This window comes from Rhinoderma darwinii, unplaced genomic scaffold (genome assembly GCF_050947455.1).
Source record: "Rhinoderma darwinii isolate aRhiDar2 unplaced genomic scaffold, aRhiDar2.hap1 Scaffold_4458, whole genome shotgun sequence".
NCBI classification, from domain to species: domain Eukaryota; kingdom Metazoa; phylum Chordata; class Amphibia; order Anura; family Rhinodermatidae; genus Rhinoderma; species Rhinoderma darwinii.
Window position 1 is genome coordinate 37210 of NW_027463906.1, and position 16121 is coordinate 53330.

Genomic DNA, 16121 nt, shown 5'->3' on the forward strand with positions numbered 1-16121 from the left:
ACTGATATAAGATCCCGGAGCTCGGTCTTCTTATTATATGACTGATATAAGATCCCGGAGCTCGGTCTTCTTATTATATGACTGATATAAGTTCCTGGAGCTCGGTCTTCTTATTATATGACTGATATATGATCCCGGAGCCCGGTATTCTTATTATATGACTGATATAAGATCCCGGAGCTCGGTCTTCTTATTATATGACTGATATAAGATCCCGGAGCTCGGTCGTCTTATTATATGACTGATATTAGGTCCTGGAGCTCGGTCGTCTTATTATATGACTGATATTAGGTCCTGGAGCTCGGTCTTCTTATTATATGACTGATATAAGGTCCCGGAGCTCGGTCTTCTTATTATATGACTGATATAAGTTCCTGGAGCTCGGTCTTCTTATTATAGGGCTGATATATGATCCCGGAGCTCGGTATTCTTATTATATGACTGATATTAGGTCCCGGAGCTCGGTCTTCTTATTATATGGCTGATATAAGATCCCGGAGCTCGGTCTTCTTATTATATGACTGATATAAGATCCCGGAGCTCGGTCTTCTTATTATATGACTGATATAAGTTCCTGGAGCTCAGTCTTCTTATTATATGGCTGATATAAGATCCCGGAGCTCGGTCTTCTTATTATATGACTGATATAAGATCCCGGAGCTCGGTCTTCTTATTATATGACTGATATATTATCCTGGAGCTCGGTCGTCTTATTATATGGCTGATATAAGATCCCGGAGCTCGGTCTTCTTATTATATGGCTGATATAAGATCCCGGAGCTCGGTCTTCTTATTATATGGCTGATATAAGATCCCGGAGCTCGGTATTCTTATTATATGACTGATATAAGATCCCGGAGCTCGGTCTTCTTATTATATGACTGATATAAGTTCCTGGAGCTCAGTCTTCTTATTATATGGCTGATATAAGATCCCGGAGCTCGGTCTTCTTATTATATGACTGATATAAGATCCCGGAGCTCGGTCTTCTTATTATATGACTGATATATTATCCTGGAGCTCGGTCGTCTTATTATATGGCTGATATAAGATCCCGGAGCTCGGTCTTCTTATTATATGGCTGATATAAGATCCCGGAGCTCGGTCTTCTTATTATATGGCTGATATAAGATCCCGGAGCTCGGTCTTCTTATTATATGGCTGATATAAGATCCCGGAGCTCGGTCTTCTTATTATATGACTGATATAAGATCCCGGAGCTCGGTCTTCTTATTATATGGCTGATATAAGATCCTGGAGCTCGGTCTTCTTATTATATGGCTGATATTAGGTCCTGGAGCTCGGTCTTCTTATTATATGACTGATATTAGGTCCTGGAGCTCGGTCTTCTTATTATATGGCTGATATAAGATCCCGGAGCTCGGTCTTCTTATTATATGGCTGATATAAGATCCCGGAGCTCGGTCTTCTTATTATATGGCTGATATTAGGTCCTGGAGCTCGGTCTTCTTATTATATGACTGATATTAGGTCCTGGAGCTCGGTCTTCTTATTATATGGCTGATATAAGATCCCGGAGCTTGGTCTTCTTATTATATGGCTGATATAAGATCCCGGAGCTCGGTCTTCTTATTATATGACTGATATAAGATCCCGGAACTCGGTCTTCTTATTATATGACTGATATTAGGTCCTGGAGCTCGGTCTTCTTATTATATGGCTGATATAAGATCCCGGAACTCGGTCTTCTTATTATATGACTGATATTAGATCCCGGAACTCGGTCTTCTTATTATATGGCTGATATAAGATCCCGGAGCTCGGTCTTCTTATTATATGGCTGATATAAGATCCCGGAGCTCGGTCTTCTTATTATATGACTGATATATGATCCCGGAGCTCGGTCTTCTTATTATATGGCTGATATAAGATCCCGGAACTCGGTCTTCTTATTATATGGCTGATATAAGATCCCGGAGCTCGGTCTTCTTATTATATGGCTGATATAAGATCCCGGAGCTCGGTCTTCTTATTATATGGCTGATATTAGGTCCTGGAGCTCGGTCTTCTTATTATATGGCTGATATAAGATCCCGGAGCTCGGTCTTCTTATTATATGGCTGATATAAGATCCTGGAGCTCGGTCTTCTTATTATATGGCTGATATAAGATCCTGGAGCTCGGTCTTCTTATTATATGACTGATATTAGGTCCCGGAGCTCGGTCTTCTTATTATATGACTGATATAAGATCCTGGAGCTCGGTCTTCTTATTATATGACTGATATTGGGGTTATGACGTTTCATCTCCTGTAGTTTACTTCCTTTATCTACTTGGACGGTGAAGTTCCTTAACCCTTTCCCTCCTCCCCTTTTCAGGGTCCCTGGTAGTACTGGTTTGTGTTGATGTGGGGTTTGTCTGGTGGCCAGTAGGGGGCAGTGTGGTTTCTGCCGGGTGGTTTTGTATCTTCTATAAGGATCTTGAGGAATCTGTCATTTTTCCAGATCTTGGATGGATCTCGGGCGTTGGAGTCAATCAGCCGGCTGTCCTGAGACGGGCAGAGCAGATTCAGAGCCGTAGGACGGTGAAGAAGGACTGGCAGGTGAGGGCGGGGACTGCTGGCGGGGACCGCAGGGCGCACTTTCAGTTTGGTTGATGGTATTAACCCTTCATGTGTCTGTCCCATGCAGGCGGCCTGGCTTCTGAGGGCGGTGACCTGCATCGACCTCACCACCCTCTCTGGAGATGACACCGCGTCCAACGTCCACCGCCTCTGCTTCAAGGCCAAACACCCAATCAGAGACGACCTCCTGCGCAGTATCAAGATGGACGACTCTGGTACGGAAACTATGACCACCACCATCCTGATGATCCCGCCCGGTGGAGGGTGTTCTCCGGGATTAATCCATCCAATGAAAAATGAGGCAGCTTTGTAAATCGTTATTATTGGGGATTTCTCACCGTTTTGTGTCTACAGCTCCAATGCAGACCATTGTGTTTCCGTGGTAACAGAGTAGATGCAGGGGATTGTGTGGTCTAGTCCTTCTGTTTGTCCCCAAAATCTTACTTCTCTCCTGAATGTTAAGGGGGCCGCACACATTAGATGATTTTTGGCAGAACCCATCGTTAGTGGGGCGGGCCGACCGTCTGCCCCGATTCTCCCAGCCGCCAGATATTTGGAGAGAAGGATCGAGCTGATCATTTTGTTCTCCGAGATAAGCGGCTTATACCCCTCTCCCTATAGAAAACAAATGCATTCTCAGCCGAGCACAGTGTGTGTGTGTGTGTGGGGGGGGAGGGGAGGAGCAGCTGTCAGCCGAGCCCAGTGTGTGTGGGGGAGGGGAGGAGAGGAGCAGCTGTCAGCCGAGCCCAGCGTTGGGGGGTGGGGGGGTGGAGCAGCTGTCAGCCGAGCCCAGCGTTGGGGGGTGGGGGGGGGGGTGGAGCAGCTGTCAGCCGAGCCCAGCGTTGGGGGGGGGGGGGTGGAGCAGCTGTCAGCCGAGCCCAGTGGGGTGGGGGGGCGGGAGGAGCAGCTGTCAGCCGAGCCCTGCGTGCGTGTGTGAGAAGGAGCAGCTGTCAGCCGAGCCCCTTGTGCGTGGGGGGGGGGGCAGCTGTCAGAATGAATTGCCAGAGTATGAGGCACCGCACAGGGTTTCTAGGTAGTCTGTTACCATAGAGACAAACACGTCTGCAGCGGAGCTGTGGACACAGAACGGGAGGAGCGTTGTAATCCAGATTTTTTATAAAGTTGTTTCAGTTTAGATTTGTTAAAGCGCCATTGCTCGTGACTGGAGAGAGGACGGGCCGGGATGGTCACTGCTGTCTGATTGGTCATGTAGATCTTGTTTCCTGCAGGTATTCTGACCGGTGCTGTTTGTGTCTATTCTGCGCGGGTGCAGGACGCGGTGAAGGCTCTGAAGGACTCTGGTTGTCACATACCGGTGGCATCAGGTGGGTCACAGAGTCTCTTCTCAGTTCTGGTGCTGCAGCGCTGCTGGTGTGATAGTGATGATGATGGTTGGGGTGGTGTTGGTTATGATGATGATGATGGTGGTGGTGGTCGGGTTGGTGTTGGTGATGATGATGGTGGTCGGGGTGGTGTTGGTTATGATGATGATGATGATGGTCGGGGTGGTGTTGGTTATGATGATGATGATGATGATGATGATGATGGTGGTCGGGGTGGTGATGGTTATGATGATGGTGGTGGTCGGGGTGGTGGTGGTGTTGGTGATGATGATGATGGTGGTGGTCGGGGTGGTGTTGGTGATGATGATGATGATGGTGATGATGATGATGATGATGGTGGTCGGGGTGGTGTTGGTTATGATGATGATGATGATGATGATGATGATGGTGGTCGGGGTGGTGTTGGTTATGATGATGGTGGTCGGGGTGGTGTTGGTTATGATGATGATGGTGGTCGTGGTGGTGTTGGTTATGATGATGATGGTGGTCGGGGTGGTGTTGGTTATGATGATGATGGTGGTCGGGGTGGTGTTGGTTATGATGATGATGATGATGATGATGATGATGATGGTGGTCGGGGTGGTGGTGGTGTTGTTGATGATGATGGTGGTCGGGGTGGTGGTGGTGGTGGTGGTGTTGATGATGGTGGTCGGGGTGGTGGTGGTGGTGGTGGTGTTGATGATGGTGGTCGGGGTGGTGTTGGTTATGATGATGATGATGGTGGTCGGGGTGGTGTTGGTTATGATGATGATGATGGTGGTCGGGGTGGTGTTGGTGATGATGATGATGATGATGATGATGATGGTGGTCGGGGTGGTGTTGGTTATGATGGTGGTGGTCGGGGTGGTGTTGGTTATGATGGTGGTGGTCGGGGTGGTGTTGGTGATGATGATGATGGTGTTGGTGATGATGGTGGTCGGGGTGGTGTTGGTTATGATGATGATGATGATGATGATGATGGTGGTCGGGGTGGTGTTGATGATGATGATGGTGGTCGGGGTGGTGTTGGTTATGATGATGGTGGTCGGGGTGGTGTTGGTTATGATGATGATGGTGGTCGGGGTGGTGTTGGTGATGATGATGGTGGTCGGGGTGGTGTTGGTGATGATGGTGGTCGGGGTGGTGTTGGTTATGATGATGATGGTGGTCGGGGTGGTGTTGGTTATGATGATGATGGTGGTCGGGGTGGTGTTGGTTATGATGATGATGATGATGATGATGATGGTGGTCGGGGTGGTGGTGGTGTTGATGATGGTGGTCGGGGTGGTGGTGGTGTTGATGATGATGATGGTGGTCGGGGTGGTGTTGGTGATGATGATGGTGGTCGGGGTGGTGTTGGTTATGATGATGGTGGTCGGGGTGGTGTTGGTTATGATGATGGTGGTCGGGGTGGTGTTGGTTATGATGATGGTGGTCGGGGTGGTGTTGGTGATGATGATGATGATTGTGGTCGGGGTGGTGTTGGTGATGATGATGATGATGGTGGTCGGGGTGGTGTTGGTGATGATGGTGGTCGGGGTGGTGTTGGTGATGATGATGGTGGTGTTGGTGATGATGATGATGGTGGTCGAGGTGGTGTTGGTGATGATGATGGTGGTCGGGGTGTTGTTGGTTATGATGATGATGATGATGGTGGTCGGGGTGGTGTTGGTTATGATGATGATGATGATGATGGTGGTCGGGGTGGTGTTGGTGATTGGTGGTGGTGATGATGATGATGATGGTGGTCGGGGTGGTGTTGGTTATGATGGTGATGGTGGTTGGGGTGGTGTTGGTGATGATGATGATGGTGGTCGGGTTGGTGTTGGTTATGATGATGATGATGGTGGTCGGGGTGGTGTTGGTTATGATGATGGCGGTCGGGGTGGTGTTGGTTATGATGATGGTGATGATGGTGGTCGGGGTGGTGTTGGTTATGATGATGATGATGATGGTGGTCGGGTTGGTGATGATGATGATGGTGGTCGGGGTGGTGTTGGTTATGATGATGGTGGTGGTCGGGGTGTTGTTGGTTATGATGATGATGGTGTTCGGGGTGGTGTTGGTTATGATGATGATGATGATGATGATGGTGGTCGGGGTGGTGTTGGTTATGATGATGATGGTGGTCGGGTTGGTGATGATGGTGGTCGGGGTGGTGTTGGTGATTGGTGGTGGTGATGATGATGATGATGATGATGGTGGTCGGGGTGGTGTTGGTGATGATGATGATGGTGGTCGGGTTGGTGTTGGTTATGATGATGATGATGGTGGTCGGGGTGGTGTTGGTTATGATGATGGTGATGATGGTGGTCGGGGTGGTGTTGGTTATGATGATGATGATGGTGGTCGGGTTGGTGATGATGATGATGGTGGTCGGGGTGGTGTTGGTTATGATGATGATGGTGGTGGTCGGGGTGTTGTTGGTTATGATGATGATGGTGTTCGGGGTGGTGTTGGTTATGATGATGATGATGATGATGATGGTGGTCGGGGTGGTGTTGGTTATGATGATGATGGTGGTCGGGTTGGTGATGATGATGATGATGGTGGTCGGGGTGGTGTTGGTGATTGATGATGATGGTGGTGTTGGTGATGATGGTGGTCGGGGTGGTGTTGGTTATGATGATGGTGGTGTTGGTGATTGATGATGTTGGTGATGATGGTGGTCGGGGTGGTGTTGGTGATGATGGTGGTGTTGGTGATGATGATGGTGGTCGGGGTGGTGTTGGTTATGATTGTGGTCGGGGTGGTGTTGGTTATGATGATGGTGGTCGGGGTGGTGTTGGTTATGATGATGGTGGTCGGGGTGGTGTTGGTTATGATGATGGTGGTGGTCAGGGTGGCGGTGTAGTTTTGGCCGGGTGGCGTTGCTCTGGTTGGACTCTGCTATATCTGGTGATTATCTCTCTACAATCGCAGTTTTTTTCCACAGTGGCCACGGGATTTCCGGCAGGTCAGACCCCGCTGAAGACTCGGCTGGAAGAAGTCAGGGCAGCGGTGGACGATGGAGCCTCAGAGATTGACATAGTGATTAACCGGACGCTGGCACTGACGGGCCGCTGGGAAGGTGCCTCTGACAGTCCTGCTGCGGCGTCTGCTCTTTCTGGATCTCCCTAGTAAAGTGATCCCTGTGCGACTCCTTTAAGGGGGGGGGGTGTTCCCTGAGTTTGTGGGTTAAAGCTTCGTCAGTGTGATTTCCTTTTATTCTGTGAATAGATTCTAGCCTGTGTCCCCATGACAACACTTCCTGCTCCTGTGTTGGTGTAGTTCATAACTTTTGCGTTTAGGTCCACACGTTATGATAAGGGGGGCTGGTCTGGTGACTGTGACGTCCTGCAGGGGATATGTAGCAGATCTCCACAGGGGGCACTAGCAGGGGGACACCCCTTTGACAGTTTCTGCTGATGTCAGTGACGAGGTGTATGAGGGCGGTGATGTCACCGGGTGTTTCCTGTGGTGGTGACATCATCATGCTGAGGGTCACTGTCTGGCTTGTGACGCTGGGACTGTGACTTGTGGTTGGCCTTCTCTTCTTCCTATGGATAGAGTTCTTGTTCCCCATGACTGGCGCCCCAGTGTTAGTCCTTCATACAGTCCTGGTGGCACTGGGGGGCTCATCTGCGTCTCCTCTTTCTCCATAGATCTATACCAGGAGATCAGACTGCTCCGCGAGGCCTGTGGAAAGGCGCACATGAAAACCATCCTGGGCACCGGAGAGCTGGGCTCCCTGACCACCGTATACAAGGCCGGCCTCGTGGCCATGATGGCAGGTATGTGCCCCCCTCCCCCGACTGACTCCTATTACAGGGACTCATCATGATGAACCCCCAGTGATGGCCGAGGGGACCCGAGCATCTCATGGCCACTGCCAGGGGTCACGGTTAGCCGGGCGCTGCAGACAGATGTATCCCGCGAGGCCGCTGTGCACAGATCTAGCAGAAGATCACATCCAACCCCAAAATTACAGGCAGCAGAATTAGCGCTGCTCTTATCCACGTGTCTGATATGTGGCGGGCTGAGCTGCAGTACCAGACAAGCACAGGAGGGGGCGCTGTTACTGGGGAAGAAAGCAGAACCTTCCTCCTGATCTCAGGCGATCCCGGTAATGATTCAGTGTGAATCCAGCGTCAGGCAGAGTGTTGGCTGCAGTAACGTGTTCTCTACACCGGGTGGCGTTCGTGGTTTGCTGGTGCTGGATGTCATCAGTCCGGTCTCCATATGAAGGGGGAGGGGCAGGACGCGGCTCTGCATGGCTGTCCTCCAGATATCCGGCTGCTGTGACCGATGACATCATCAATGTTCTAAGAGGAGCGGCTGATATCAGTCACATATGATGTAATGTCTCTGGAGGATATAATAGTACTGGAGTGATATAAGAGGAGCGGCTGATATCAGTCACACATATGATGTAATGTCTCTGGAGGATATAATAGTACTGGAGTGTTATAAGAGGAGCGGCTGATATCAGTCACACATATGATGTAATGTCTCTGGAGGATATAATAGTACTGGAGTGATATAAGAGGAGCGGCTGATATCAGTCACACATATGATGTAATGTCTCTGGAGGATATAATAGTGCTGGAGTGATATAAGAGGAGCGGCTGATATCAGTCACACATATGATGTAATGTCTCTGGAGGATATAATAGTGCTGGAGTGATATAAGAGGAGCGGCTGATATCAGTCACATATGATGTAATGTCTCTGGAGGATATAATAGTGCTGGAGTGATATAAGAGGAGCGGCTGATATCAGTCACATATGATGTAATGTCTCTGGAGGATATAATAGTGCTGGAGTGATATAAGAGGAGCGGCTGATATCAGTCACACATATGATGTAATGTCTCTGGAGGATATAATAGTGCTGGAGTGATATAAGAGGAGCGGCTGATATCAGTCACATATAATGTAATGTCTGGAGGATATAATAGTGCTGGAGTGATATAAGAGGAGCGTCTGATATCAGTCACACATATGATGTAATGTCTCTGGAGGATATAATAGTACTGGAGTGATATAAGAGGAGCGGCTGATATCAGTCACATATGATGTAATGTCTCTGGAGGATATAATAGTGCTGGAGTGATATAAGAGGAGCGGCTGATATCAGTCACATATGATGTAATGTCTCTGGAGGATATAATAGTGCTGGAGTGTTATAAGAGCAGCGGCTGATATCAGTCACACATGATGTAATGTCTCTGGAGGATATAATAGTACTGGAGTGATATAAGAGAAGCGGCTGATATCAGTCACACATATGATGTAATGTCTCTGGAGGATATAATAGTACTGGAGTGATATAAGAGGAGCGGCTGATATCAGTCACACATATGATGTAATGTCTCTGGAGGATATAATAGTACTGGAGTGTTATAAGAGGAGCGGCTGATATCAGTCACATATGATGTAATGTCTCTGGAGGATATAATAGTACTGGAGTGATATAAGAGGAGCGGCTGATATCAGTCACATATGATGTAATGTCTCTGGAGGATATAATAGTACTGGAGTGATATAAGAGGAGCGGCTGATATCAGTCACACATATGATGTAATGTCTCTGGAGGATATAATAGTGCTGGAGTGATATAAGAGGAGCGGCTGATATCAGTCACACATATGATGTAATGTCTCTGGAGGATATAATAGTACTGGAGTGATATAAGAGGAGCGGCTGATATCAGTCACACATATGATGTAATGTCTCTGGAGGATATAATAGTACTGGAGTGATATAAGAGGAGCGGCTGATATCAGTCACACATATGATGTAATGTCTCTGGAGGATATAATAGTGCTGGAGTGATATAAGAGGAGCGGCTGATATCAGTCACACATATGATGTAATGTCTCTGGAGGATATAATAGTACTGGAGTGTTATAAGAGGAGCGGCTGATATCAGTCACACATATGATGTAATGTCTCTGGAGGATATAATAGTACTGGAGTGATATAAGAGGAGCGGCTGATATCAGTCACATATGATGTAATGTCTCTGGAGGATATAATAGTGCTGGAGTGATATAAGAGGAGCGGCTGATATCAGTCACATATATGATGTAATGTCTCTGGAGGATATAATAGTGCTGGAGTGATATAAGAGGAGCGGCTGATATCAGTCACATATGATGTAATGTCTCTGGGGGATATAATAGTACTGGAGTGATATAAGAGGAGCGGCTGATATCAGTCACATATGATGTAATGTCTCTGGAGGATATAATAGTGCTGGAGTGTTATAAGAGGAGCGGCTGATATCAGTCACACATATGATGTAATGTCTCTGGAGGATATAATAGTGCTGGAGTGATATAAGAGGAGCGGCTGATATCAGTCACATATATGATGTAATGTCTCTGGAGGATATAATAGTGCTGGAGTGATATAAGAGGAGCGGCTGATATCAGTCACATATGATGTAATGTCTGGAGGATATAATAGTACTGGAGTGTTATAAGAGGAGCGGCTGATATCTGTCACATATGATGTAATGTCTCTGGAGGATATAATAGTGCTGGAGTGTTATAAGAGGAGCGGCTGATATCAGTCACACATATGATGTAATGTCTCTGGAGGATATAATAGTACTGGAGTGATATAAGAGGAGCGGCTGATATCAGTCACACATGATGTAATGTCTCTGGAGGATATAATAGTACTGGAGTGATATAAGAGGAGCGGCTGATATCAGTCACACATATGATGTAATGTCTCTGGAGGATATAATAGTACTGGAGTGATATAAGAGGAGCGGCTGATATCAGTCACACATGATGTAATGTCTCTGGAGGATATAATAGTACTGGAGTGATATAAGAGGAGCGGCTGATATCAGTCACACATATGATGTAATGTCTCTGGAGGATATAATAGTACTGGAGTGATATAAGAGGAGCGGCTGATATCAGTCACACATGATGTAATGTCTCTGGAGGATATAATAGTACTGGAGTGATATAAGAGGAGCGGCTGATATCAGTCACACATATGATGTAATGTCTCTGGATGATATAATAGTGCTGGAGTGATATAAGAGGAGCGGCTGATATCAGTCACACATATGATGTAATGTCTCTGGAGGATATAATAGTGCTGGAGTGATATAAGAGGAGCGGCTGATATCAGTCACATATATGATGTAATGTCTCTGGAGGATATAATAGTGCTGGAGTGATATAAGAGGAGCGGCTGATATCAGTCACATATGATGTAATGTCTCTGGGGGATATAATAGTACTGGAGTGATATAAGAGGAGCGGCTGATATCAGTCACACATATGATGTAATGTCTCTGGAGGATATAATAGTGCTGGAGTGATATAAGAGGAGCGGCTGATATCAGTCACACATATGATGTAATGTCTCTGGAGGATATAATAGTGCTGGAGTGATATAAGAGGAGCGGCTGATATCAGTCACACATATGATGTAATGTATCTGGAGGATATAATAGTACTGGAGTGATATAAGAGGAGCGGCTGATATCAGTCACACATATGATGTAATGTCTCTGGATGATATAATAGTGCTGGAGTGATATAAGAGGAGCGGCTGATATCAGTCACACATATGATGTAATGTCTCTGGATGATATAATAGTGCTGGAGTGTTATAAGAGGAGCGGCTGATATCAGTCACATATATGATGTAATGTCTCTGGAGGATATAATAGTACTGGAGTGATATAAGAGGAGCGGCTGATATCAGTCACATATATGATGTAATGTCTCTGGAGGATATAATAGTACTGGAGTGTTATAAGAGGAGCGGCTGATATCAGTCACACATATGATGTAATGTCTCTGGAGGATATAATAGTACTGGAGTGATATAAGAGGAGCGGCTGATATCAGTCACATATGATGTAATGTCTCTGGAGGATATAATAGTGCTGGAGTGATATAAGAGGAGCGGCTGATATCAGTCACATATATGATGTAATGTCTCTGGAGGATATAATAGTGCTGGAGTGATATAAGAGGAGCGGCTGATATCAGTCACATATGATGTAATGTCTCTGGGGGATATAATAGTACTGGAGTGATATAAGAGGAGCGGCTGATATCAGTCACATATGATGTAATGTCTCTGGAGGATATAATAGTGCTGGAGTGTTATAAGAGGAGCGGCTGATATCAGTCACACATATGATGTAATGTCTCTGGAGGATATAATAGTGCTGGAGTGATATAAGAGGAGCGGCTGATATCAGTCACATATATGATGTAATGTCTCTGGAGGATATAATAGTGCTGGAGTGATATAAGAGGAGCGGCTGATATCAGTCACATATGATGTAATGTCTGGAGGATATAATAGTACTGGAGTGTTATAAGAGGAGCGGCTGATATCTGTCACATATGATGTAATGTCTCTGGAGGATATAATAGTGCTGGAGTGTTATAAGAGGAGCGGCTGATATCAGTCACACATATGATGTAATGTCTCTGGAGGATATAATAGTACTGGAGTGATATAAGAGGAGCGGCTGATATCAGTCACACATGATGTAATGTCTCTGGAGGATATAATAGTACTGGAGTGATATAAGAGGAGCGGCTGATATCAGTCACACATATGATGTAATGTCTCTGGAGGATATAATAGTACTGGAGTGATATAAGAGGAGCGGCTGATATCAGTCACACATGATGTAATGTCTCTGGAGGATATAATAGTACTGGAGTGATATAAGAGGAGCGGCTGATATCAGTCACACATATGATGTAATGTCTCTGGAGGATATAATAGTACTGGAGTGATATAAGAGGAGCGGCTGATATCAGTCACACATGATGTAATGTCTCTGGAGGATATAATAGTACTGGAGTGATATAAGAGGAGCGGCTGATATCAGTCACACATATGATGTAATGTCTCTGGATGATATAATAGTGCTGGAGTGATATAAGAGGAGCGGCTGATATCAGTCACACATATGATGTAATGTCTCTGGAGGATATAATAGTGCTGGAGTGATATAAGAGGAGCGGCTGATATCAGTCACATATATGATGTAATGTCTCTGGAGGATATAATAGTGCTGGAGTGATATAAGAGGAGCGGCTGATATCAGTCACATATGATGTAATGTCTCTGGGGGATATAATAGTACTGGAGTGATATAAGAGGAGCGGCTGATATCAGTCACACATATGATGTAATGTCTCTGGAGGATATAATAGTGCTGGAGTGATATAAGAGGAGCGGCTGATATCAGTCACACATATGATGTAATGTCTCTGGAGGATATAATAGTGCTGGAGTGATATAAGAGGAGCGGCTGATATCAGTCACACATATGATGTAATGTATCTGGAGGATATAATAGTACTGGAGTGATATAAGAGGAGCGGCTGATATCAGTCACACATAGATGTAATGTCTCTGGATGATATAATAGTGCTGGAGTGATATAAGAGGAGCGGCTGATATCAGTCACACATATGATGTAATGTCTCTGGATGATATAATAGTGCTGGAGTGTTATAAGAGGAGCGGCTGATATCAGTCACATATATGATGTAATGTCTCTGGAGGATATAATAGTACTGGAGTGATATAAGAGGAGCGGCTGATATCAGTCACATATATGATGTAATGTCTCTGGAGGATATAATAGTACTGGAGTGTTATAAGAGGAGCGGCTGATATCAGTCACACATATGATGTAATGTCTCTGGAGGATATAATAGTACTGGAGTGATATAAGAGGAGCGGCTGATATCAGTCACATATGATGTAATGTCTCTGGAGGATATAATAGTGCTGGAGTGATATAAGAGGAGCGGCTGATATCAGTCACATATATGATGTAATGTCTCTGGAGGATATAATAGTGCTGGAGTGATATAAGAGGAGCGGCTGATATCAGTCACATATGATGTAATGTCTCTGGGGGATATAATAGTACTGGAGTGATATAAGAGGAGCGGCTGATATCAGTCACATATGATGTAATGTCTCTGGAGGATATAATAGTGCTGGAGTGTTATAAGAGGAGCGGCTGATATCAGTCACACATATGATGTAATGTCTCTGGAGGATATAATAGTGCTGGAGTGATATAAGAGGAGCGGCTGATATCAGTCACATATATGATGTAATGTCTCTGGAGGATATAATAGTGCTGGAGTGATATAAGAGGAGCGGCTGATATCAGTCACATATGATGTAATGTCTGGAGGATATAATAGTACTGGAGTGTTATAAGAGGAGCGGCTGATATCTGTCACATATGATGTAATGTCTCTGGAGGATATAATAGTGCTGGAGTGTTATAAGAGGAGCGGCTGATATCAGTCACACATATGATGTAATGTCTCTGGAGGATATAATAGTACTGGAGTGATATAAGAGGAGCGGCTGATATCAGTCACACATGATGTAATGTCTCTGGAGGATATAATAGTACTGGAGTGATATAAGAGGAGCGGCTGATATCAGTCACACATATGATGTAATGTCTCTGGAGGATATAATAGTACTGGAGTGATATAAGAGGAGCGGCTGATATCAGTCACACATGATGTAATGTCTCTGGAGGATATAATAGTACTGGAGTGATATAAGAGGAGCGGCTGATATCAGTCACACATATGATGTAATGTCTCTGGAGGATATAATAGTACTGGAGTGATATAAGAGGAGCGGCTGATATCAGTCACACATGATGTAATGTCTCTGGAGGATATAATAGTACTGGAGTGATATAAGAGGAGCGGCTGATATCAGTCACACATATGATGTAATGTCTCTGGATGATATAATAGTGCTGGAGTGATATAAGAGGAGCGGCTGATATCAGTCACACATATGATGTAATGTCTCTGGAGGATATAATAGTGCTGGAGTGATATAAGAGGAGCGGCTGATATCAGTCACATATATGATGTAATGTCTCTGGAGGATATAATAGTGCTGGAGTGATATAAGAGGAGCGGCTGATATCAGTCACATATGATGTAATGTCTCTGGGGGATATAATAGTACTGGAGTGATATAAGAGGAGCGGCTGATATCAGTCACACATATGATGTAATGTCTCTGGAGGATATAATAGTGCTGGAGTGATATAAGAGGAGCGGCTGATATCAGTCACACATATGATGTAATGTCTCTGGAGGATATAATAGTGCTGGAGTGATATAAGAGGAGCGGCTGATATCAGTCACACATATGATGTAATGTATCTGGAGGATATAATAGTACTGGAGTGATATAAGAGGAGCGGCTGATATCAGTCACACATATGATGTAATGTCTCTGGATGATATAATAGTGCTGGAGTGATATAAGAGGAGCGGCTGATATCAGTCACACATATGATGTAATGTCTCTGGATGATATAATAGTGCTGGAGTGTTATAAGAGGAGCGGCTGATATCAGTCACATATATGATGTAATGTCTCTGGAGGATATAATAGTACTGGAGTGATATAAGAGGAGCGGCTGATATCAGTCACATATATGATGTAATGTCTCTGGAGGATATAATAGTGCTGGAGTGTTATAAGAGGAGCGGCTGATATCAGTCACATATGATGTAATGTCTCTGGAGGATATAATAGTGCTGGAGTGATATAAGAGGAGCGGCTGATATCAGTCACACATATGATGTAATGTCTCTGGAGGATATAATAGTACTGGAGTGATATAAGAGGAGCGGCTGATATCAGTCACACATATGATGTAATGTCTCTGGAGGATATAATAGTACTGGAGTGTTATAAGAGGAGCGGCTGATATCAGTCACACATATGATGTAATGTCTCTGGAGGATATAATAGTACTGGAGGATATAAGAGGAGCGGCTGATATCAGTCACACATATGATGTAGTGTCTCTGGAGGATATAATAGTACTGGAGTGATATAAGAGGAGCGGCTGATATCAGTCACACATATGATGTAATGTCTCTGGAGGATATAATAGTACTGGAGTGATATAAGAGGAGCGGCTGATATCAGTCACACATATGATGTAATGTCTCTGGAGGATATAATAGTACTGGAGTGATATAAGAGGAGCGGCTGATATCAGTCACATATGATGTAATGTCTCTGGAGGATATAATAGTACTGGAGTGTTATAAGAGGAGCGGCTGATATCAGTCACACATATGATGTAATGTCTCTGGAGGATATAATAGTGCTGGAGTGTTATAAGAGGAGCGGCTGATATCAGTCACATGATGTAATGTC

At 45.3% G+C, this 16121-nt stretch overlaps 1 protein-coding gene across 2 annotated transcripts in view; it reads left to right on the plus strand.

The window, feature by feature from the left end:
* Positions 1 to 16121, plus strand: part of DERA (deoxyribose-phosphate aldolase) — a 50543-nt gene that overhangs the window by 15140 nt on the left and 19282 nt on the right. For both annotated transcript variants that reach the window (XM_075848677.1, XM_075848676.1), the window contains exons 2-6: positions 2466 to 2563; positions 2652 to 2799; positions 3814 to 3909; positions 6842 to 6976; positions 7551 to 7679. In XM_075848677.1, the coding sequence (XP_075704792.1) occupies positions 2466 to 2563; positions 2652 to 2799; positions 3814 to 3909; positions 6842 to 6976; positions 7551 to 7679 (606 nt within the window). The remainder of the gene's footprint in view (positions 1 to 2465; positions 2564 to 2651; positions 2800 to 3813; positions 3910 to 6841; positions 6977 to 7550; positions 7680 to 16121) is intronic.